This window comes from Pygocentrus nattereri, chromosome 15 (genome assembly GCF_015220715.1).
Source record: "Pygocentrus nattereri isolate fPygNat1 chromosome 15, fPygNat1.pri, whole genome shotgun sequence".
Taxonomy (NCBI): Eukaryota; Metazoa; Chordata; class Actinopteri; order Characiformes; family Serrasalmidae; genus Pygocentrus; species Pygocentrus nattereri.
The window spans coordinates 29,341,023-29,363,081 of NC_051225.1; the positions used below are offsets into that span (position 1 = coordinate 29,341,023).

At 38.9% G+C, this 22,059-nt stretch overlaps 1 protein-coding gene and 1 long non-coding RNA gene across 3 annotated transcripts in view; one reads left to right on the forward strand and one right to left on the reverse strand.

The window, feature by feature from the left end:
- ccdc50 (coiled-coil domain containing 50) overlaps window positions 1-17,262 on the forward strand; it is a 31,383-nt gene extending 14,121 nt beyond the window's left edge. The window contains exons 3-12 of one of the 2 annotated variants that reach the window (XM_017716791.2): window positions 3,544-3,673; window positions 6,462-6,552; window positions 6,866-6,968; window positions 9,950-10,843; window positions 12,391-12,515; window positions 12,613-12,657; window positions 12,971-13,087; window positions 13,802-13,884; window positions 13,994-14,100; window positions 14,179-17,262. In XM_017716791.2, the coding sequence (XP_017572280.1) occupies window positions 3,544-3,673; window positions 6,462-6,552; window positions 6,866-6,968; window positions 9,950-10,843; window positions 12,391-12,515; window positions 12,613-12,657; window positions 12,971-13,087; window positions 13,802-13,884; window positions 13,994-14,100; window positions 14,179-14,198 (1,715 nt within the window). In that variant the 3' untranslated portion in view covers window positions 14,199-17,262. The remainder of the gene's footprint in view (window positions 1-3,543; window positions 3,674-6,461; window positions 6,553-6,865; window positions 6,969-9,949; window positions 10,844-12,390; window positions 12,516-12,612; window positions 12,658-12,970; window positions 13,088-13,801; window positions 13,885-13,993; window positions 14,101-14,178) is intronic. The other variant, XM_037545349.1, reaches the window with a different exon arrangement.
- A 983-nt stretch (window positions 17,263-18,245) lies between these two features.
- On the reverse strand, window positions 18,246-20,191 carry LOC108438772. The gene is made up of 2 exons (XR_001858715.2): window positions 20,062-20,191; window positions 18,246-19,606 (listed from the first exon to the last, which is right to left on the reverse strand). It is a non-coding gene; the product is annotated as an uncharacterized LOC108438772 (long non-coding RNA).
- Between the last annotated feature and the right edge of the window lie 1,868 nt (window positions 20,192-22,059).

Sequence of the window (22,059 nt, forward strand, 5' to 3'; positions counted from 1 at the left end):
TGCTGGTTAATTCACTTTGCATTCGGCCTTATTCATTATGGCATTTGGCTCCTGCTTGTTCTCTGTAGTGTCAGGTGACATCTGCAGTTTACTGCAATAGAGCAAATAAGAGTCAATAACACTTCAAAATGTTTGTTCTAAAGTGTAGTTTTAGTCATCAGTAGTTTTCAATCAAAGTGACTTTGCATCACAGATTCTACAGTAAAGATTATTTTCTGGCATGTTTTCTATAATAACAATATGATGGGTATGGAATTTACAATACAGATTGAATCAAACTTTCCGCCTCTTATTAGTGATGACTAAAACTCTAAAATATACAATACATCTTGAATAATTAGTTATTAACTAATTAAATTAACTAGGGCTAATGAGTCACCTGACACTACGTAAAGCCTATAGGAATAAAATGTTGATACTAGTAAGTTTTTATTGTATGTTTTTGCCAATTTTTTATAAGCAGACCTTTCAGCTACATGGTATTAGATGCCATAATGCTCATTGCATACTGAATAAACCATTGAGACATGTTGAATTTGGGTTTTATTGAGTAAAGAATAACACCCGATATGTGGTCCTTAAATTAAGGTGTTATGAAAGGCAAAAATGGAAGCAAGAAAGCAAAAAGGATAATGTTTACAAAACTTAACATATTAGACTTCAAAGCAAGTATATAACCACTGAAAAGAGGAAGTACAACCTTTGTCAAAATACACTGCTTACAACATGAATGTCTTTTATACTTTACTGACATTGTCATAAGTATATTGTTAGGTTAGTTTAGTTTAACTTATTTTAGATGCATTTTACTTAACTGACTAGTGTATTTTTTTGTTTGTCTATTTTGCTTTTTGCTTGCTTGTAGCATTATTTCTTTAAACTACCATCAATCTGCAGTATTTCATGATGCTTGCAAAATTATTTAACCAAAAAAATGACATTCTCACATTCTCTCAATAATTCTCTGGATAAACAAGTAAAAAATGGCTAGAAATAAGTCAGATCATTTTGAAGTTCTTACAAAAACATCATAATGTCATAATAAAGTATCTTGTGGAGTGAAAACATCTTCAGTATGTCTAGTATTTCACATTATGACGGTGTGCATGCAAAGCAGTTTTGCATGAGCTACTCCAAGTTACTGAAGTGCATGTGTCCAGCAGCATTCTTAAGGGCCACAGCAATGCAGTGTTCAGTGTTCTCCCTGCTTTAACCAGTGGTGGATGAGGTACACAAATCATGTACCGGAGTTGAAGTAGATACCCAAGGTGAAATATTACTCCAGTAAAAGTAGAAGTTCCTCCCTTTAGACCTCCACTTGAGTACAAGTACAAAAATATTTGCCTTCAAATGTACTTAAGTATCAAAAGTGAAAGTACTTAATCCTCCAGCATCTCTCTTGGTAAACCAGTCTTTTAATAGAATGTCATTAATTAGTGACGCTGATGTCTATTAAAATTATCATAAGCACAAAACATTGAAGGCTAACAATTTCCATCAGGTAGACTCGAGTGGCTCTGAAATATACTATATTATCTTACATCTGTAGGTCTCTGTTCATAAACATAAAGTAGCCAGAAATTATTTACTATAAAATGAAGTAGTGTTTGTTTAAATTCAGAAAAAAGACGCATCAGTCACGACTGCATATGTGTACATATTTCTAGATTGTGGTCTGTTTACACAAAGTCAGGTTAGTCCATCATTTATGTTGGAATGGACACTCCCAAAGTTTTACACTGATGCACTGAACCGTGAAGCGTGTGCTTGCACTGGGTCAAAACAAGCTCAAAACAAAGTGACCGCTGTGCCCTGTTGGTGCTCTTGCTTTGGGCTTCTTTCGTTTTGACATGTTACTTTTTTCTACACATATAAACCAAAAGGAACGACAGATTTCTCATAATGTAGTGAAGTAAAAAGTAAAAGATATTTGACTTTGAAATGTAGTGGAGTGAAAGTAAAAAGTTGCCCAAAATGGAAATACTTCAGTAAAGTACAGATACACAGAAAAAGTACAGTAACGAATTACGTTTACTTAATTACTGTCCACCACTGGCTTAAACACACCTAGATCAACTCATCCCATTGACAAGCCTTTTATGAGTTTCATCTGATATGTGAGAGCAAAGAAAGCCGTCTGCAGTGTTTCTCTGCAGGAATGCAGTCTGACACCAAGCGCTGCGGTCTCCAATAACAGCCTCAGTTAGTTTCAGGTGCCTTTGTAGAATCCAGGATGTGTTCAGTATCGATTGAAAACATGGATATTGAGACAGAGCGTGTGATGTAATTTGTCTTATTTTAGATGCCCTACACTTGTACTTATAGATGTATTTGTAAAGGTTATCAGATCAATAGTGAACATCCTTGCTGTTAGTCTAGCAATACATTATGTAGCTCTACAGCATCATCATATACAACTTCACAAGCGGATTGATGTGATTGCTGGTTGTCTTATTCCTGTAATTGTGTACGCACACAGAACGCCTTTATCAACACACTTTATAAAGTGTGGTTACATTTTAATCACTGCAGGTTTGTTAAATCTTCGTGTTTATTCACAGTTACTACTAGGGATGAGTATAGCTTTTTAAGTAATGCTATTTGTTATTTCACCGTTATGCTTTCTGATTTGACAGTGATCCAAAACATCTCTCAAAATCTACCATGAGCTACTTTTAAGAAATGATTTTGAAACGGCCCTCACAGTTCCCTGACTTGAACATCAATGAAATTCTGTGGGTAGATCTACCGCATGCTTTGCAACAAGACAAGATTATCGCAGAACTAAGAGAGTGGGTGAAAATTCACAAATATAATTAATATAAATAATATAATTATAAAGCTATCAGTTGTGGTTGGTGCAAAAGTTTGGACAGTCTATGAAGTCAGTACTAACACAACTATTGGCAGATATCACTTTTTGTAGCCAACCAGGAGTATTTCTATTCCTGTTTTGTGAATTTTCACCCACTCTCTTAGTTCTGCGATAATCTTGTCTTGTTGCAAAGCATGCTGTAGATCTACCCACATAATGTCAATGATGTTCAAGTCAGGGAACTGTGAGGGCCGTTTCAAAATAATTTCTTAAAGTAGTTCATGGAAGATCTTGAAAGATGTTTTGGATCATTGTCAAATCGGAAAGCATAACTGTGAAATAACAAATAGCATTACTTAAAAAGCTATACTCATCCCTAGTTGTAAATGTATATGTAAACTATAGTTGTACAGTTCACAGAATTCATAATTTAATTATTTTTTATATGATGTGCTTGTGTCTTCACCTGAGAAAATGTATTTTAATATGCTTATAGGTCTATTCTCAGTTTATTAGAGCATTCAGCAATAAAAAAAGTACATTTTGAAGTGTAATTTGTGCTTTACAGTGTCCCAATTCAATGCTTTAACCCCAAACTAATACACTAGCTACAAGCTCACATGCTAGACACTGTGACATGAAACATTGATACGCTGTATTTTTACCTCACTACTCAGTGAGGTGACTGAAGTGTTTCTCTTTTTTTGTTCTTCTGTTCACCTGACCAGTTGAGAGCCACCTGGCCTCCAATATCCACAAGAGCAAGCTGGTGCAGCAGGACCTTCGGGTGGCCAAGCGTCTGCAGGAGGAGGAGGAGCTGCGAGCCAAGGCCCAGAGCCGGAGGCAGCACAAAGACATGTGAGTAGCCCATACATACAGTGTAAATGCAGAGAAAGAACTGCCGCACTCACTTTAGCTTTGCCAGTGCTGCAATGGCATCAGCTCTTCTAGCATGGCACTGCACCATGAACTGTACTTAAGGTGTGCATTTATACAGATTGAGAGTAGGAAAAAAAAGGTTCTTGTTTTTCAGAGATTTTTCGTTTGTTTATTTAGAAGAAAAAAATGACGCAGAGGCCTGGTCATGTTGCTTTTTGTTGGCAGTACATTCTTACAGCACAAAACTGAATGCTTGGTGGTTAGCCAAATGCCATGGCGGCCTGCAGGAGGCTAAACTAAACCTGCCAGACTCCTGTTGACGGAAAAACACCGAACACATGCCACACAACATGCCGGTATAACCCTTAATGATACTGACAAGCAAGAAACGCATCTTCTTTCTGTAAAACTAAGACATAAATTAGCTTAACAGCAGGCAGCCACAGGGGCTCACAGGTATGGAAAGGAGAGGCCACTACCTTACACGCCACAACTGCACAACATATGCATGGTCAATCTGATAGTTTGTAGTACAAAAGACCTACTGTTGTTATCAATATGGCTTTTTTTGTTTTGTTGTACCATGTATTTTTCCCCTAGATCAATCTGCAACAGGAAACTGGTTAAGAAACAGAGTAATGGACTAGAAATAATTGTTACTTGCAGCCCCAGTTGATAGGTGCTTTGTTTGGGCATCCCTGGTCAAATGACGATGTTTGGTTTTATTTTCACAAAAAAAAGTGAACACATCCTCTACAGAGAACCTGCATCTGCAAATTTACGCAATTACTGTTTATTTGCTGAATTTCTAACAGCACATATCAGGTAGGGCTGCAGCTAACGTCTATTTCTATATTTGATTCATCTACAGACCAGGGGCTTTAATTAAAATTGAATACAGTCCAGTTAGAGAATTTCCTCAAGCAAAGGTCCGGAACATCATAATGTCTAAGTTTCATCATGATTCAGTGGCATATACTGTTTACTGAAGTAGCCTAGTAGGTATATCAACATCTTATACAGTCAAGAACTGAATGTCAAATCAAATGAAGAATAATTCAGTAATATTTCAACAACATTTATTGTCAGTTTTCTCTTTTTAAAGGGACCGTGTGAAATAACTTCCCTCTGACTCACTTTCTCCTCAGGCTGCTGTTTCTCACCTTGTCCCTCCCCTGTGTGTGCATCACTCAATTGAGTCTCAGTGCTTGTCGTAATGCACAGATCTGATTGGCTGGGTAGCATCACGTGTGATATGTACAGCACATGTGATTGGTCTGTGAGTCTCCCGGGCCACTAAAGCCTTACCATAAAGGCTAGAAAAGTTACGCCGATTAGAACAGGACCACCCCATAGAAATAAATAATTCTCCATAGTTTATTGGTTATAGGTCCAGGTCTGTACAGGGCAGCGTCTGGCTCCGGTCTCGGATCGCAGACCACTTATTAATGACCTCTGCTATAGGCCATTGTTCTGCTTTGCATCCATGTGTAAAGTGTTTGGTGTAGGAAAACAATTAAGGCCATAAAATACCCCCTTAACACGTGGTGTGCTATACTGCAAACTGCCAGAAGACCATGTATATACTGTGGCGTCTCTGCACCTGCATGGTAGTGAAAAAATAAATGTTACGTATGTACATCAGAATGTAATATATTGCAAGAAACTGACACAGAATGTGCCTTAACTTTTGCACAGGCCATGTATTATGGGTTTTTTTTTTTTTTTTTGCCCCCGTAATATGTTGTTTCAGATAATTGCTGTTTGTATGTTCGCTGCAGTAAATGTGTTAACTTATTTTCAATTATGGGAAAAAAAAAAAAAAAACATCTAATTAACCTAGAGTGTCAAGTTTTGCATATGACTAACTTTACTACTCTCTACAATTCAGCGGATTAGTGAGCGGCAGAGATGTTTGTTTTCAGGTCTTAGGCAGAACAGGCTTCTCTGAAAGACCACATCATACTGACGTTGCAGTTTTTGTTCATCCATCTGTCAGGACAAAACAGCTCAGATTTTAATCAGTCCTGCATTCTGTTGCTGGTCGTGTGATACTATCTGCTCTTTTTACACTCTAATTGTTTACATTGTGTTTAGAAGAAAATAAAAACATAAACAGGCTTTTTTGCACAGTTTAAACTGACCACAAACTGCAGTTTTGTTTTGGTCCATTTCAGTAGTTCACTGCTGTAATATGTGAATAAATCCCAGCTGTCTGATGCTTTATTGGCTGCTTCTGATGTTGATGCTTTGAAGCTGTACCCCCTCTCACATCCGGAGCAGAAGAGAGTGGGCCTCATTTGAATCTGGTCCCATATTAATACTTTTTTAAAGCACTATAAATAATCCCTTAGATCATTTTAGAAAAACAGTTGAGGCAAATGTCGACATCTTCAGAAAGTAGGCACAGGAAGTGTGCCTGCAGTTGGGGAGTATTTAAAGTGTTTTCTTAGCTTCAGAATTGTTTTAATGGATGAAAGCCTAAGGGAGATTTTAAGATTGTAGATTTTTCTTCTTTATTCAATACAGGATAAAACATTTAACAGATTGTTGGAAGGACTCAGTATTAGGCTTATGATTACAGCATAAATATTAACTAGGACTGTGATTTTAATGTTAAATCTGTTGTTAATAGACCTGTGGATGTGAATTACATAGTCACACCAGAGAGTGACTGGAGGAAGGTGAAGTGTTGTGTAATAGCATTGTAAACCATGTTGTCTCTCTGATGTTTGTTTTCAATTGATTTTCCTCGTTTTGTCTTTAGTGAACGCATTGATAGTGAAATCGCTCAAGAAATTCAGGAGCAACTGGTCTGGCAGGCTGAGCAGCAACGGCAACAGGAGGAGAAGGATGAGGTTAGAGAGCACCAACTCCTTCAGTCGCAGACTGCCCCACACAGTGTCTGTTACCTACAGAAATGTCACTTAGTGCACACCAACTTCATTCGTATAGTGTCACATTTCTCCTACTGTTTCTTTTCTTTTTTGGCAGGGAAAACTAAAACTATTGATGTATGACTAGCAGTATATATGACAAAGACCTGATGTTATGCTCTAAAGTGACTCAATACGTCTGTCTGTCTGTCTGTCTGTCTGTCTGTCTGTCTGTCTGTCTGTCTGTCTGTCTGTCTGTCTGTCTGTCTGTCTGTCTGTCTGTCTGTGTTGTTAGGCTATTGCCCGTAAACTACAAGAGAGAGAAATGAAGGAGGAGCGGAAGAGGCAGAAGCAGCTGGAGGCGAACTTTGAGGAGCCGTACTATGAAGACAGAGGAGGTGTGTAGAGTGCCCTCTAGCTCTGGAGTGAATGAATGCCAGAGAATGAGCAGCCTATAGGGTAAAGTGCCAGGCTTGACATCCATGTTTTGAAGAAGTTTGTGTGCATTTGTGTAGGTGCTGTCCTACACAGAGCATTGAGGGACTTGATTTCTGAACACGACGTTATACAATCTTCTCCTTACCCTAAATGCAGTCAATCTGTCAAGACATGCTTGGAAATCTGTTGCTTCCACACCTGTTCAACTACCAGAATCTGATTGATATGAAAAATTTGTAGTCGATACTGATTTTAATGGGCTAATAATAGCGCAGTCCAGTGGTTTTAGTTATACAGAGCTTTACTGACTGAAATCATTGCCAGACTTCAACAGTCACTCTTATTAAACTCAAAGAAGTAGCAGAAGTTTATAGATATTTAGTTTCATAGTTTCATAAATATTGCAGCACTGGGACATGAGCTAGCATAAGTCCTTTGTGGTTTTGGTTTCTGTTAGGAATCATTTGAGTTATTGTTTATTATTTTTCATTAGTTCTCTTTTTTAGTGTTCTAGCATGTCATTCTCATGCTAAAGATTAGGTTTGCGTACACTTGTACATGTTTTTTCTGTTTTTTATTTAGATCAAAATGACTCAAAATTTATGCTCAGATTCACCTGTTCAGCCTGTACTGCTGTCATCTAGTTAATCATGAAGTGACTCACATTGGGCTCCTCTTTGCACAACCATTCAAAATTCCTTCTTATTGTCAGGAGCACATCGTATTGATGGTGTGATTAAAAAACGGTCAGTAATTATAGGCGCTTTATAGAGCTGTGGATCGTCAACATCAGCCAACAGTTGCAGCCTACGGATATTCAGTCAAGCTCTTTAAACAAGTCAGCACAAGCATACATGTGATGATTTAAGTATGCAGTTTGCTCAGTGTTAAATTGTGGCTATGCGCTTTCATTACTTGTCTGTTAGATTAGTTTTGTAGCTTTAGTGCAAAACGAAAGAAGCAAGATTCAGACCTCAATCATATCTTGGCTGATTGGCTACATTTGAGGGGAAAGCTGTGTATTTGAAGCCTTTGTGTGTTATACATCACATTACACTACAGCAAAGCACACTGCTCTGTTTCTATAAAGAGCCTCGGGCACTGCAGAGAGTGGTGGGTGTTTGTTGTGAAAGTGCTGGGGACGCCTGCCGAGGTGACCGCATGTTAGTTTTAAAGTCTGCATGTTTACCAAACATCTTACAAGGGCTCTCATGGACTGACCAGCCACTTTAACCACTGCTGCTGATTGAAACGGCCCAACGTCAGCGTTGTGATACAAAACTGGAAAAGCGAGATTCTGTTTCATTATTTCTTTTGACCCCACCCTCTCATCTAGGCTGCCCTTGTTCGCCTGTGTTTGCTCTTGAATGTTATGCAACAACCTTTTCTCCCAGGCTAGCCTGTGGATTTGAAACGCTGATTCGCTGAGGGCTGGTATTCCACCCGTATGAACCATGAGCCTCAGTACACAAGCACTCCTTTCAGATCTGCCACTTAATCTCTTGTCTTAAAATGCAGTTTTAAAATGTGTTTTCTTTGAGATTTTTACATACCGAATTGTATTGGGAACAGATGGAAAGTGCAAGTGCAGGTGCAGTCGAAACGAATGCTCCTGTTCTTGTTTACCACACACTCTTCCTTTTTCTCAGTACCCTGTTCTATTAAGAGGCATAGATAAGCACCTGACACACACACACACACACACACACACACACACACACACACACACACACACACACACAGCAGGAAATATTAACCATCTCAGCCTTATTTGGTGGAATATCTTTAGCAGACGAGAGCTGTTTTTCTTTCTTTTTGTCTCCCTCCTCTCAATCTTAATGTGAATACCAGTACAGCATGGTTAAGCCCCATTTGCACACTGTTGTTTGTCTTGCTGGCAGAGTTTGTCTTGTTGTGTAGTTCTCCAGCCTGTCTAAGTGAGGAGGGGGATCCAGCATTAGAGGTTTAAATACCCAAATTTTAAGCTCTCACAGCTAGAACAAGGAAGAGTGGGGGAGCATCTTGCCTTCCTTTAGATAAGTCATACAGCACTGGTGATCGAGGGTGCTTTATCAGTTGGTTAGTATTTAGCGTAGCAATAGATTATATTACATTTCATATAAACCCCACCCCCCCAGGAATGTGAATGAATCATATACTAGTTCACAACCACTCTAACATAACACATTTCGGTGCTCATTGATCTCCAAAAGCTGGTCTAAAGTTGCTTGTAATACTGACTAACCCAGTGAATGTGCTAACATTGTACATTACCATTTCTTTTTATCTATCTTTGAAAGTTTTTTTACATCCATCACTTTGGATATAAAATGATGCGGTGACTATTTAGTAGTTCTATGCATGGTATCCAAGGAAACAGGCTTCACATTACATTGTGTTTATGGTCCATAGGATAAAAAACAGTTCAGTTTCAGTACAGTTTTAATATTTTGTGCTACTTTTTGGGTGTAGTGTAAGGCAATGCAATAACATGACTGTGTTCTGCTAAAAAAGGCTTTATAAAATATATTCACAGCATATTTTGTAAAAATAATTGTGTGTAAAAGTATAAAGTGAGATATGGCTTACTCACTTGCTAATTAGCCGTATCTACTTACCTTAGCAACAATTGTCCACCGCTTACCCCGACACTTACCAAGTGAGACATCTTTTGCATCACCTGTGTGAATGCCCATAACGGTCGTTATGAACAACCCATTAAACCGTGGTTAAATATTAGAATGTCTCTCTCAGTGCCTCCATATGAGTTGTGTATTCAAAGACATGGAGGTCCTGTTAAGACCTAGCCATGTTTGAACTTGTACTTTCTGCAGTGTGCATTGAACTAACCTTTTGTCAACTAACCTAGCTCAGTATATCTTTCAAACTTTTTTCCCCCATTTTACACTGCTTGGTCTTCCCTACACCTGCTCCTAACCAGCTTACCGACACACTCCAGACCCACGTGTACAGCACCCAGGCTCTGATTTACCAGTATCCAGCAGGGAAAGGCACCATGATCGAGGTCGGTCACCAGATCACCGGTCTCTGGCACTGGACCAAAAAACACGACCGGACAGATACGCTGAATATTACCCTGCAGAATCTAGTCGGTCAAAAGCTCCAGAGAATTATAACTCTGAAGGTACCAGAGGTAGACATAATGGAAAGAGCAGACAGCCCGAATACTACATTTCAGAGGGTCGGACTAAGTACCCTGAGGAATACTTGTCTGAAAGAAACAGGCACATTGAAGCAGAATATACTGAACATCGAAGAGGCAGGAAAAACCAGACCCAGGACCAGTGGGCCGAACCTTGTTTTGACCAGGAACCCATGGTGTCCCTGAAGGAGAGACCTTACAGGGATGACTTAGTTGATAGGGACAAGACCTGGGATAAAGATAGAGACAGGGCAAGGAGAAGGGACAGAGATGAAGAAAGGGACCGAAGGAGAAATAGAGATAGAAGTCAAGATAGGTCCTTAAATCTTGACACTATCAGAGACCAACATTGGGGCACAGAAATGGAACAGGACGTGGACAGAAATGGCTATAGAGCCAAGAGTAGAGACAGGGAAAGAGACAGACATTTAGCCAAAGAAAGGGACAGGGACAGGGAAAAACATCGGACTGGAGACTCAAGCAGAGGGCGAGAAGTGGATGATCCAAGCTTACCTTCAACTAGTAGGGCCTGGTCAGAAGAGAGCATGGAGGATGCAGACTATGGAAGCAGGCAGAGAGTCAGCTCTGACTCTAATGATGGATTTGAGGAGCCCAATTCCAGAGGTCACTCTGGTGAGCCCAGGTCCTCAGGGCATCCCTCCAAGGAGAGAGGTATGGAGAATGGCCCATATGTTTGAGTGTGCTTTTGTTTTTTTTTTCTGCCGGGCCTTTGGTGTGAAGGCTGGTGATGGGTTTGCTGCAAAGCAATGTTTCTGGAACTTGAACTATCCTCAAGTAATCTTCTGCTTTCCTTTTCCACATGATTTATGGTCCAGTGTATATGGGGATCATGGTTTCTCTTCTTTTGTGAAAATTCTCAAACAGTCTGACTATAATTGTGGTTTGTTTGATGGTGTTCAAGTGATGGGCACAGTGAGAGGAAACCACAGAAGGCAGAATGGTTCAAGTATTTGATCAAATATTTAAAAAGTAGCTGATTTGTAGCTCTAGTGATCGTCTTAGCCTCACACATACACAGAACCTCTGATGTCTTTAGGTTAAGCTGGCCACAACTGTCAGGACAGTTACAGGCTCAGTCTGTGTGCACCTCCATGCAGCAGGTTTTTTTCAGTCTGTTGGGGAAGATACTACTACCCACTCTGTGTGCTGTGATTGAGCCTTTCAGAGTAAGAAAAAGGTTTGTAAAAGTAAGTTAAGTTATTCAGGATTATTTCTGTTTTTAAGTGAAAAATCCTGATGTGTTTGCTGACCCATATTAATTTGTTGCCCATTGGTTTGTTTTGGTTCTAAGCTGGCCTCAACTGTCCCTGTTCTTGAAAATTGTGTGCCATTGCTAGGGATGTGCATTCCAAGTAATTTTAATATTCATGCCTCTGCAAGAGTTAATGGACACATTTACAGTTAACCGCATTTAAGGAAACAAAAAATGAATTGAATTAATGTATGTTGGGAGGCTAAAGATGATAGCACAGGTGTTGAGGCAAAAAAAATCAGTAGCACAAAAATTTAGGGACCAGCGGAGTAAGACATTTGGAAACAAATCAGACCTTTCCTCTCAAAGTATGTGGTTTCTGGCCATGTTAAGCATCTAAGCACTCCAGTTTGTCAGACGATACGGATAAGTCTTGCTTGCAATAATACCCTGCTGATGGTGGAGGGACTGCTGCCAAACCATTTTTCCAACCTCTTGTTTTCTTTTTTACCCTTATGGATGATTACTCTGTTCAACATATACCACATATATGGTTTCTCTTTTTTTGTGAAAATCCATTAAATGAAATATGCATGCCTAAGCCAGTTTGGTAATTGTGATCATGGGAAGCTATGTGGTCCAGAATCTGTAGGGCTTTCCTTGTTTCCTAAAATCCAAGGAATTGGCAAATCATAAGAGACCCTGGTTTGGATTTGTAGTCATTCAAACCAAATTTACTTCTTTAGGTTTGTAGTCCCAGTGCTTGCGTGCATGTCGGGCATCACAAACTGTCTGGGGTCAGAGAGCTGTGGTCCTGAAGGGACAGTTTCCTGCAGTTTGGTTATTTTCCTGCTCAAGCGCACCTGATTCAGCTTGTCACTTATTTACCAGGTTTTGCTGGTGTGCCAGAGCAGGGAAGTAACCAAACTCTGGCCCTCGGTTCTCCTCTAATCTCAGTGAACTCTAACAGTTGTATGTGTACTTTCCTCTCTGATGCCCCCTGTAGGACGAATTGTGCGAGGAGAATATGGCGTGAAGGAAGCAACGCAAGGTTTGGCACAGATGGACCTTCGTGAGCAGGAGCTCAAGGACATGGAGGTGGCACGCAAGCTGCAAGAAGAGGAACTGAAAGTATGCAGGATAAATCCTGATAAAGGAAAAATGTTTGTGCGGAACAAATGGAAATACAGTGTCCATTCATTCTCTTATGTATTTGTTTTTTGTGTAGGCACGTCGACTTGACAAACGAGCTGCTCAAGTTGCACAAGATGAGGTTAGTGGTTCTCTAACTTTAAATGAAATAAATTCATGTTTTGTTTTTCCTTTAAAGGGCTGGTTCATTCAGATGCAAATGCAGCTGCATATGAATGAAGGATGGTGGTGTTATTATTAAGGCAATTATGATGATGCTAGGTTTTATCATTTATAGTAACTGGTAGAACTATTTATCCACAAATGTATTGTTTAGTGTAATTACTACTTTAAGACTTGCTCTCGTAGGTTTACATGCATCACAGGTTGTTTTGGGACATTTTGAATGCCATTACTTGTGCAAAAATAAAAAAAGAAACTGCTATCTATTAAAGGAAATAGCACGACGGCTGATGGAGGAAGAGAAAAAGGAGTATAAGAGGTCTAGAGAGAAAGAGAAACAAGCTATGGAGAGGCAGCAGAGGGAGAGACGACCTGAGGGAGACTACAAGGTAATTCACTTGACACTGACTGATGTTTGTGAGCCTGTAGCAAGTGTAAATTTCAGAGATAGTTATTTACTTTCCAGTCAGAATTTTTTTAGTTTTAATCTTAATATTTCTAAGATTAGATGGGGAAGTCAAAGAAATAAGTAAAATAAGTAAGTAAAAAATCAAAGCTGGAGTTTCATAAAAGCTATAAAGAAAATAGAACTCTTCACAACCATGCAAGACCTGGTAGACAACCAATGCTGTCCCCTTTAGATAATCAGTACTCAGTAATAATCAGTACTTTCATTTCTGAGAGAGAGGAGAAAGTCAAGCTGTACTTTTGCTTTAGATCTGAAAAAAAAAATCCACTGTGAGAAGACAACTCAATGCTATAGGTCTGAAAGGATGTGTAGCTGTAAGGAAGACTTTACTGAGAAAAGAACTGGTGCAAGAAAAGAATAAACATTTGCAAAACGGAGAAACTGCTTGTCTTAGAACAACAGCCTGACCACACCAGACCCCGGACCTCAACATCACTGAACTAGGATTCCTGAAAAAAAATGTTTTTGTTGAGGCTTCTGTTTAACTCTCTGTTCAGTCTACATTTCTGCACTTTTTCTGATGCTGGAAAATAACATGTATTCAATGACCATTTTGACTGGAAATTAAATAAATCAATCTTACTTCTGCTCATGCTGTAGCTTCATGTAAACAGTTGTGTATTGTGTGCTTTAGCCCGTGCAGGAGGACGTAGTTCGGCCACGAACACGAGAAGAGCACGACTACCAAAGAGCTCGGAATAATCCTAAACCAATCAGGTACCAGAAGCGTTCATAAGAATTATTATTAATTATTATCATCATTATTAGCATGATTAGTAACATGGATCGTGCTGCAAACCCATACTTACTGTCTATCTTTCTGCAGACCTCCTCCTCCTCGCATCCATAACTATGAGAATGTGGACAGTAGTTACGCCTATTCAGAGAATTACTCAGCTCGGCCACCTCCCAGACCTGACGCTGCTTACAAAGGTTGGTGAAGCAGCGTTCCTGACCTATTCCATTTTAGAAGGAGAATGCATTTTAACGCTTTCTGTCTTTGTCCAATAGGTGCCTACTACAGACAGTGACCCAGGCCTCAGTCGCTGTGCTTTAATGGTTTGTGCTGTTTTTCTCTTCACTTTTTGAAGACAGTCGTAACCTTCTGACAAAGGGGTGGGTGACATTCCGATATAAAGAGAAATCACTTTGTTTTCAAAGACTGACCTCTGATTTTGGCTAGCTACTTATATACTTTCCCTTTTTTTTTAATATCTCTCCATGTATTTTCATTGTTTTTTTTTTTTTTTGTTGTTGTTCTTTTTTTTTTCTTCATGCTTTGAGAAACAGAAAATGTGCAAAAAATATTTCCACATGACATATTGGGACTTATCACATGACGTGTCTTTTATCATGGACCCAAGATCTATTGTACTGTTGTGAGACAGGACTTTTTCTGTTTACGCATGCGTCTCGTTCTGTCGGGGGCAAATCTCTCCTTTCTCTGCATTGCTACTACTGAGGTTCATCAGTTTTGTAGACTTCCACTGTTTCTCCTACTCACTCTCCTAAAAGAACAAAACTTGGTGATACTTTGTTTAAGTGGTCCTTTTTAGATGAAGCAAACACTCAACAGACTCTCTAACATGTCAAAAACATATGAGGGTTATGGTTGGGTTTTGGGTTGAGGTTAATGTTAGGGTAAGGATTAGGGCAAGGGTTATGGGTTTGGGTTGAGGTTGGGTAAGTTCAGGTTTTGCGTAATGGAAGTAACATGTTAACAACACAACTACATAATGTAAGCAATGTATCAACAGAACATCTACAAGATATTTACTTCGATGTATTCAGATGCTTCACTACTGCTACTGTTGTTGATGTTACTGATGCTCTGTTAAGAGTTTATTAATCATCTACAAAGGACCACTCAAAATGAAGTCTTATCCAAAGCTTTTTCACTTTCTCTCATCCCCTTTAAGACCTCGTCCCTTTTTAGGGAAATACATTTCTGTAAACTTAAGGGGGAAAACAGGAATTGTCTTTCTGTATGTTTGTTGACTTGACCTGAGGTCTCCTTTTTACTGTTCTCCAATAACCATGAAGTTACCCCACCTTTAAACTAATGGGAAGCCCAGTATATTGTCTTCCCTCTGATTAATGAAGAAAGGACTTAAAAGTTTGACATTTGGGTCACTAAGTTGTTGTTACTGTACTTGTGAGCTCTTGATGCTTAAAATTAGCCATCATTCTACATCATTCTCAAGCTTAAACTCAGGAGAAATGTTTAGTCACGCTCTCCAATGCACAAGAGTAAAGAACATAAGCCTGAGGTTCGAAAACAGCTTTTATTGCAGCAGTGCACTCATAGTTCTGCTTAAGACTTTGGAATCAGTGTTTTCAGTTATGTAATCCCATTTTTTTTTCTGCAGAGACACTTTATTCTGATGTTGGGAATACTATGCAGTTTTATAGAGTCTGATTCATTTATAGACCCAAAGTGATGAGTACACAGTAAATGGTTCTGACATGACTGAGAAAGTTGTACTGCATTGCAGACCATGTTATAATACAGTTAAATCCATGATTCCTCTTATTTAAAAAAAAAAAAAAAAGTATAATAAGTAGATCATATTTATTAAATGATTACTAGTTCGTACCGAAATACTTGAAAAATGGAGTAGAACACATACATTATGCCTTTTAGTGTTTGCTTTATATCACAAAAATACTACTATAGGAGGGGGGAAAAAACAGAAAATGAATTGATTCCAAATTTTTGAGCTATAGTGTATAATTACCTCTGAGTGCATGCTGAATGAAGGAAGAGTGCCCGGTGTTAAATTTCACCTAATTTCTCTGCATACAGCCAATGATCACACATCACAGCTTTTCTTTATTTTTATTTATTTATTTCTAATTTATTTTAGTATAATTGTAATAAAAAAAAAATCAATGAAGTATAAAATCACACATATTCGAATGGTAATTTATTTTGGGACATTACATTGCTGTGCACAACCTGGTACAATGAGTCTGATACTGCAAAAAGACAAACAGAACTCGTTTTCATGGTCATTAAAATGTCTCTCTGCTTGCTGTTTTGGATGCAACCTTGCCTTGACCTGGGCACGCTGAATATGCCTGTAAAGACGAATGCAACAAATGGACAGAAAAGGAGCAAATGTTTATCGCTCCTCAAGCTTTCTTTTTTCCCAAGGCATCTTCATGATCACTTTGCTACATTCCAGAATTGTCTGTCATTCACGGTTTAAAGGGATTATGCGCCTCTGCATCTATAAATAGGGATCCACCCACACTCTGCATCGGAAAAATGGGACATGATTGTGTGGACTATATGTAGCTTCCTGTACTGAAAGACGAGCATCAGTTAACTCTACTTTGGTATCATTAGTGCCTATACTAGACCAATGTTCAATGGCCAGTACTGTATGCCTCCATTATACATTCATACAGAGACACTCGTCTGTCTTGGTGAACTGACGTCTGAATGGCATGATTTGAAGAAGAGAAAAATAGAGAAGTGGAAAGGAGGTATTGCCAAGTTGCTGTGCTTAATGTACTTGAGTATTATTCAACAGATTTTTCTGGATGAACTCTATCGAATCGGCAGTTATGTATATTTCAATGATGATTCCACATGTTAAGATGGTCAAGGTGACTAGCTGAGATGATTCTCATCTGCTCTTTTCTTTCTCTGTCAGGATGCTGGTGCAGTAATGTACTGCACTCTGGAATTTGATACAGATATGTGTTTAAATTCTGGACATAATTGGCTGTTTGGACCCTGTGCCAAATGTTCTACTTTCAGGGACAAAAAGTGTTGCTGTATCAAAAAAAAAAAACTTTCTAAGTACTGTCAGCATCTCATATCATCTGTGGCCAAGGGATCCGGTTTACAAACACATTTTCTACACGACTACAATCGGCCCCGTGTGCATATGTATGCGTGTGAGACGGCAAAATTCATGCTCGAAGTGAGGACGTCGCACCCATATACCCGTTTGTTCTACAGTCAGCTGCTGTATATGTCTTGTGACCTACCATGAGTGTTTGTATCTTGTACATTCTTTCATAGCTTCCACTGGCCAATTGAGTATCATTTATGTAAATATCAAATAAATTACTTTTAAATAACCTTTTTCTTTCTTTTATTTCTTATGTCATTTTTTTTAGACCCAGGATGTGTGCTTGTGTTTGCAGTAGCCTGTATACAGCTTGAACTGTTGGAAAAGCCCTCTAGTTGAAAAATTTGTCTTATAAAAAAGGTTTCCATCTTTAGCACCTACACTGATCAGGTGTAACATTCTGACCACCTCCTTGTTTCTAGGCTCAATGTCCGTTTTATCAGCTCCACTTACTGTATAAGTGCACTTTGTAGTTCTGCAGTTACAGACTGTAGTCCATCTGTTTCTCTCTTACTTTGTTAGCTCCCTTTTATCCTGTTCTTCAGTGGTCAGGACCCCCATGGACCCTCACAGAGCAGGTGGTGGATCATTCTCAGCACTGCAGTAACACTGTGGTGGTGGTGGTGTGTTGGTTTGTGTGGTGCTGGTACGAGTGGATCAGACACAGCAGTGTAGAGTGCACATTTATGCTTGGCGCCCCAGATGGAAATGCACCACCAGTCTTTAAATTTACGGTGAGGTCATGAAATACAAAGTTTAGATTGTGGAAAACAATAAAAATCACAAAACATTACAAAAATCTAATACAGCATCATTTGCATATTAAGTGAAAGACAGTAAACTGGCGAAAAAATAGATGTGCAGGTATAAATAATGCATGTTTACAGAGTGAGTGGAGAGAGGATGTAAATGTAGGTTATATGTACTGTGAGATTATCACCTGCCATAACACTATTTGTTTACATTTACAGCATTTAGCAGACGCTGTTATCCAGAGCGACTTACAAGAAGTGCTTTGTCTGTCTAAAGAAAGTATATTTGCTAGTTACCAATAGGTTAGAGAGAAAGCTAGTCCTGAGCTCAGATACTGCTAGAAACAAAAGTCACTGTTGATACTCAGAAAAAAAACTGACCATGTGTCTAAAAATATTCAGTTTTGCATGTTTTCTGTCCTTTAAATCATGTTTACTTTGATTGTTTCCACACAAACAATGCAGTTTAATTAGAGTAGTTTTATTTAACAATTTAGGTTCTTGAGGACAGCATGAAGTTATCAAATGATTAAATAATACAGCAAAAGTTCGACCACCCCTGGTCTAAGTGAAAATAACTGAACCCATTCTCTGCACAGAGCACTTTTCTATACATTTCTGCAGATGTTGGCGCACAGTTTCTTTTGCAGAGTTTAATTAAAAAATATAAAATGTGCCACAACTTTTCCACAGGCAGCGTTTTTACATTCACACCCGGTACATTTGATTCAGCAAACAAACAGTAACTGCATTAAAATGTGCAGAATGTACTAAATTTCACTTACAAAATCAACACGAAGCATAACGAACAAAAAACTTTTGCATATACCTGTATATTTACGGTCATCTGCCTTGAAATTTGATCACCGGTTTGGAAACATGAGACATTCTGAATGTTGCATTTTCACTTCGTTCAGTGCTGATCCACTTTCTCAGCTACTGAATCTTCAACAGCCTCATTCATCATTATTGACACATTTTGACAGTTATTTAAGATCAAGACTGGCATATCGATCATTTTCCACTTTTATCTGTAACCAAACATGTTGCATGACTGAAAACGTATTGAAAGCAGTGGTGTGATTTCAGTGAGAGCTGTTGGAGCTTGTCAGAGGCCTCTTAACAGAAAGTCATCTTGGGATAATGGCAGCATAAGAAACGTGGATGCGCTATGAGCCATGTTGTGATTGCTCGGAGCAAAAACAACCCTTTTAATGAATGAGGAAGTTAGGGAGTGGAGGAGCACCTTGGTCTAAGGCTGGTTCACCTGCATGCCTTAGATATTCATGGCTCCTTGCCTGTGCCAACTCCACCTACAGAATAACCTTGTTAAAAACTTCACAGCTTTAGCAGATCTTCCTAACTCCAGTCCTGGGGGGTATTTCACAAAGCAGGATTTCTAAGTTAGCTGGTTAACTGAAGGCAGTCCAAAAGTAGAAGGTCTGCATTGCCAGTTTACTGATTGTTGCTGTTTGATGTAATACTCTCATTTGAAATACAAATGTTTCTGGAGATGAATCAGTGTGAAAGTTGTGAAACACTAGCTTGAATAACATGCTTTGCATTTCTTTCTGCTGCCACCTAGAGACTGTGACAAGAACACCTCAGTAGCTGCCAGATGACTGGCCTACACCTACACGTTCCTCCTCTCCTCTGAGGGTGTGATGTCATTCCATGAGAAAGTGGTAGAGCTGATCATCTGCTGCGCCCACTACCAGAAACAATGACTGAAATTCAAGTGTCCATTTCAGCCACGGTTCCCAGCAGAGTGCGTAGCAGCGTCTGTGGGTTTTAGGATGGGAACAGAGCTGGTCACACCACCTGAAAGCACAAGGGACATGAGTTGGTTGCCTAGGCTTCTATTCAGCACAGTGCTTCAAATCTCATTTATCTAAGGAAGTTCTGTAGGGCTATGTCATGGGTCCGATAAAGTTTTAAGGTTATATTTGGCTAATAACAAGGTAAAACAGAAGAATAGAGGTAAGCATCAGCATTTTATAAGGTCACTTAGACTACCGAAGTAATAGCAGTAGACCATGTCCAAGCTTTTGACAGCACATGTCGATTTTGTCGTAATAAGGCCTGTTATTTACTGCATATTTCTAAACTGTGTGTTCAAAAGCATTGACGATTTCTTGTTCCATGGTCTGTCTACACAAGCAATTTTACAACAAAGTCTTGTGATTTCAAGCATGTTGCAGTGTCGAAAATGTAGTGCGATAAAATGGAATTCATTCTGCATGTTATGACAGCACCTACCTAGTCGCAGCGCTTACCTGAGCGAAGGGCATGGCGAGCAGTCAGACATCAAACAAAGTTCAAGCTGAAATCTTCCACAGTTTCGGGAAAATAACTAAAATAACCGTCTCCGTGGCCTGTCTGTGTAGTAAAGGTGTACCTTCTTGATCGTGCAGCCCTCAGTTGTCAGAGCTCACCTGTGCCTGCGCAGCACTCTAACCTTCACTTTAATTCAGCCTTCCTTAGCTGCTCCCCCATAAGCCTTGGGCACATCTTCAGGAAAAACCGGTAGAGGTGGTCATGAGGGTGTGTCAGCCAGGCCTTCACTACACTACAGAAAGCCTGGGAAATACAGAAAATGCCACCTAAGCTGCAGCTAATAATGAAATGGAAAATAAACTACATTTGAGTGAAAAGTTGAATCATACATGAATTTCAGACTTTCTTAGTATGTGGTTGGCCTGTATGGGCCTTTGTGTTCAATGTCTCGGTGCACTCCAGCTGACAAATTCATTTCCACCTGAAAGTTGTCTGAACACGAGCTTCAGTAGAAGAGATGAGAATAAAACAAAATCTGACCTTTGTGTTCATGGTCAGCGTCACAAATTTGCTAAATTTTGAGTAGTGACCTAGAAATAGTGCCTAATCTTAAATATTTTATCTCTTTGTTTTCTTTACATTTTTTCAAAACTCGTTTGTATATTTTCGCTTAAACAAAAAGAATCTCCAAAATAATAACTTTACAGGAGAGAGCACAAGTGTTTTATACTTTTGATGAAGGGCAATGTGAAAGATTTGACCTCAGACATTTCTCTTGGTCCATTCATCAGCTGTGGTGGTCAATTGATTATAGGAAAACAACAATTCAAAAAATGCTAAAACATTGACAATGTATATATTTATAGACACAGTCGCCTGCAAAAGGTTTAGTTTTTTGATTTTCTAAGTGAAAATAAATACACATCCTCTATAGAGGACACACTTCTGCACAAGAACTGTTCATGTTAAAAGTTTAACATTTTGCAAAAAATAAAGTGTGGCCGACTACATTTTATATTTCATGTTTAAAAAGGGAAAAAAGGAAAAAAAGCCATATTTAAGTATGTTCCCTGAAGATTTACAACATATTATTTGATTGGGGTTAAGATTTTTATGCACGCCCATACATACATAAATACATATACATATATATCGCTGCTTTTGGAACAAAACCTCGTATCTCCATATTTATTGTTTTTCAGGTTTTTTCTGGTTCTGGTTCCATTGACAAAGTTTTTTCCTTCTCCTGTAAAGTTACCATTTTGGAGATACAAGGTTTTCTTCTAACAGTTGTGTGTGTGTGTGCGTGTGTGTGTATATATATATATATATATATATATATATATATATATATATATATATAATATTTTAGGTTTTTTTTTTTTGACCATTACAATGGGCAAAACCATTCTGGGCTGTTTGCTTCTGCGGGTTACAACTGAAGTAGTTTTGATAACGTGTGTGTGTGTGTGTGTGTGTGTGTGTGTGTGTGTGTGTGTGTGTAAGTGTAAAAATAGGCTGGCCGTTGTGCCTCAGGCTTTCTTCCCTATGTAGGAATGGCATTAGACAGGTTTGAGATTGTCAGGCCTCAGACACAAGAGCAGAGAGTGGGAGTATTCACACTGAAACCTTTAACGTGCGCAGGTGTGTGAGATGAGGTGATGGCCTGTGTGCTGACCTATTTGTCAGGTCTGCTCGACCTTTAGAAGTGGCCCGCTTTTATGAATGAGTCTGAGAAGCATAAGTTTCAGTATTCATACAGAAATAAAGATGTTAAAAATTAAGATAAAACATTGGAGACATTATTGCAAAGTTAAATATTAATAAGGACCCAGACATCCTGTAGAATTACTACTGTTTGCAGTTTCTTTATATTGTGTATGTCAGTAGAGAATCTTGTATTCAGTCTTATTGATGAAAGGAAACTGATTTTAATCTCTTTTTGAACCAAAATCACATTCAGAAAAAGCCTCTGACATCAGTTTGAGATTTTAACC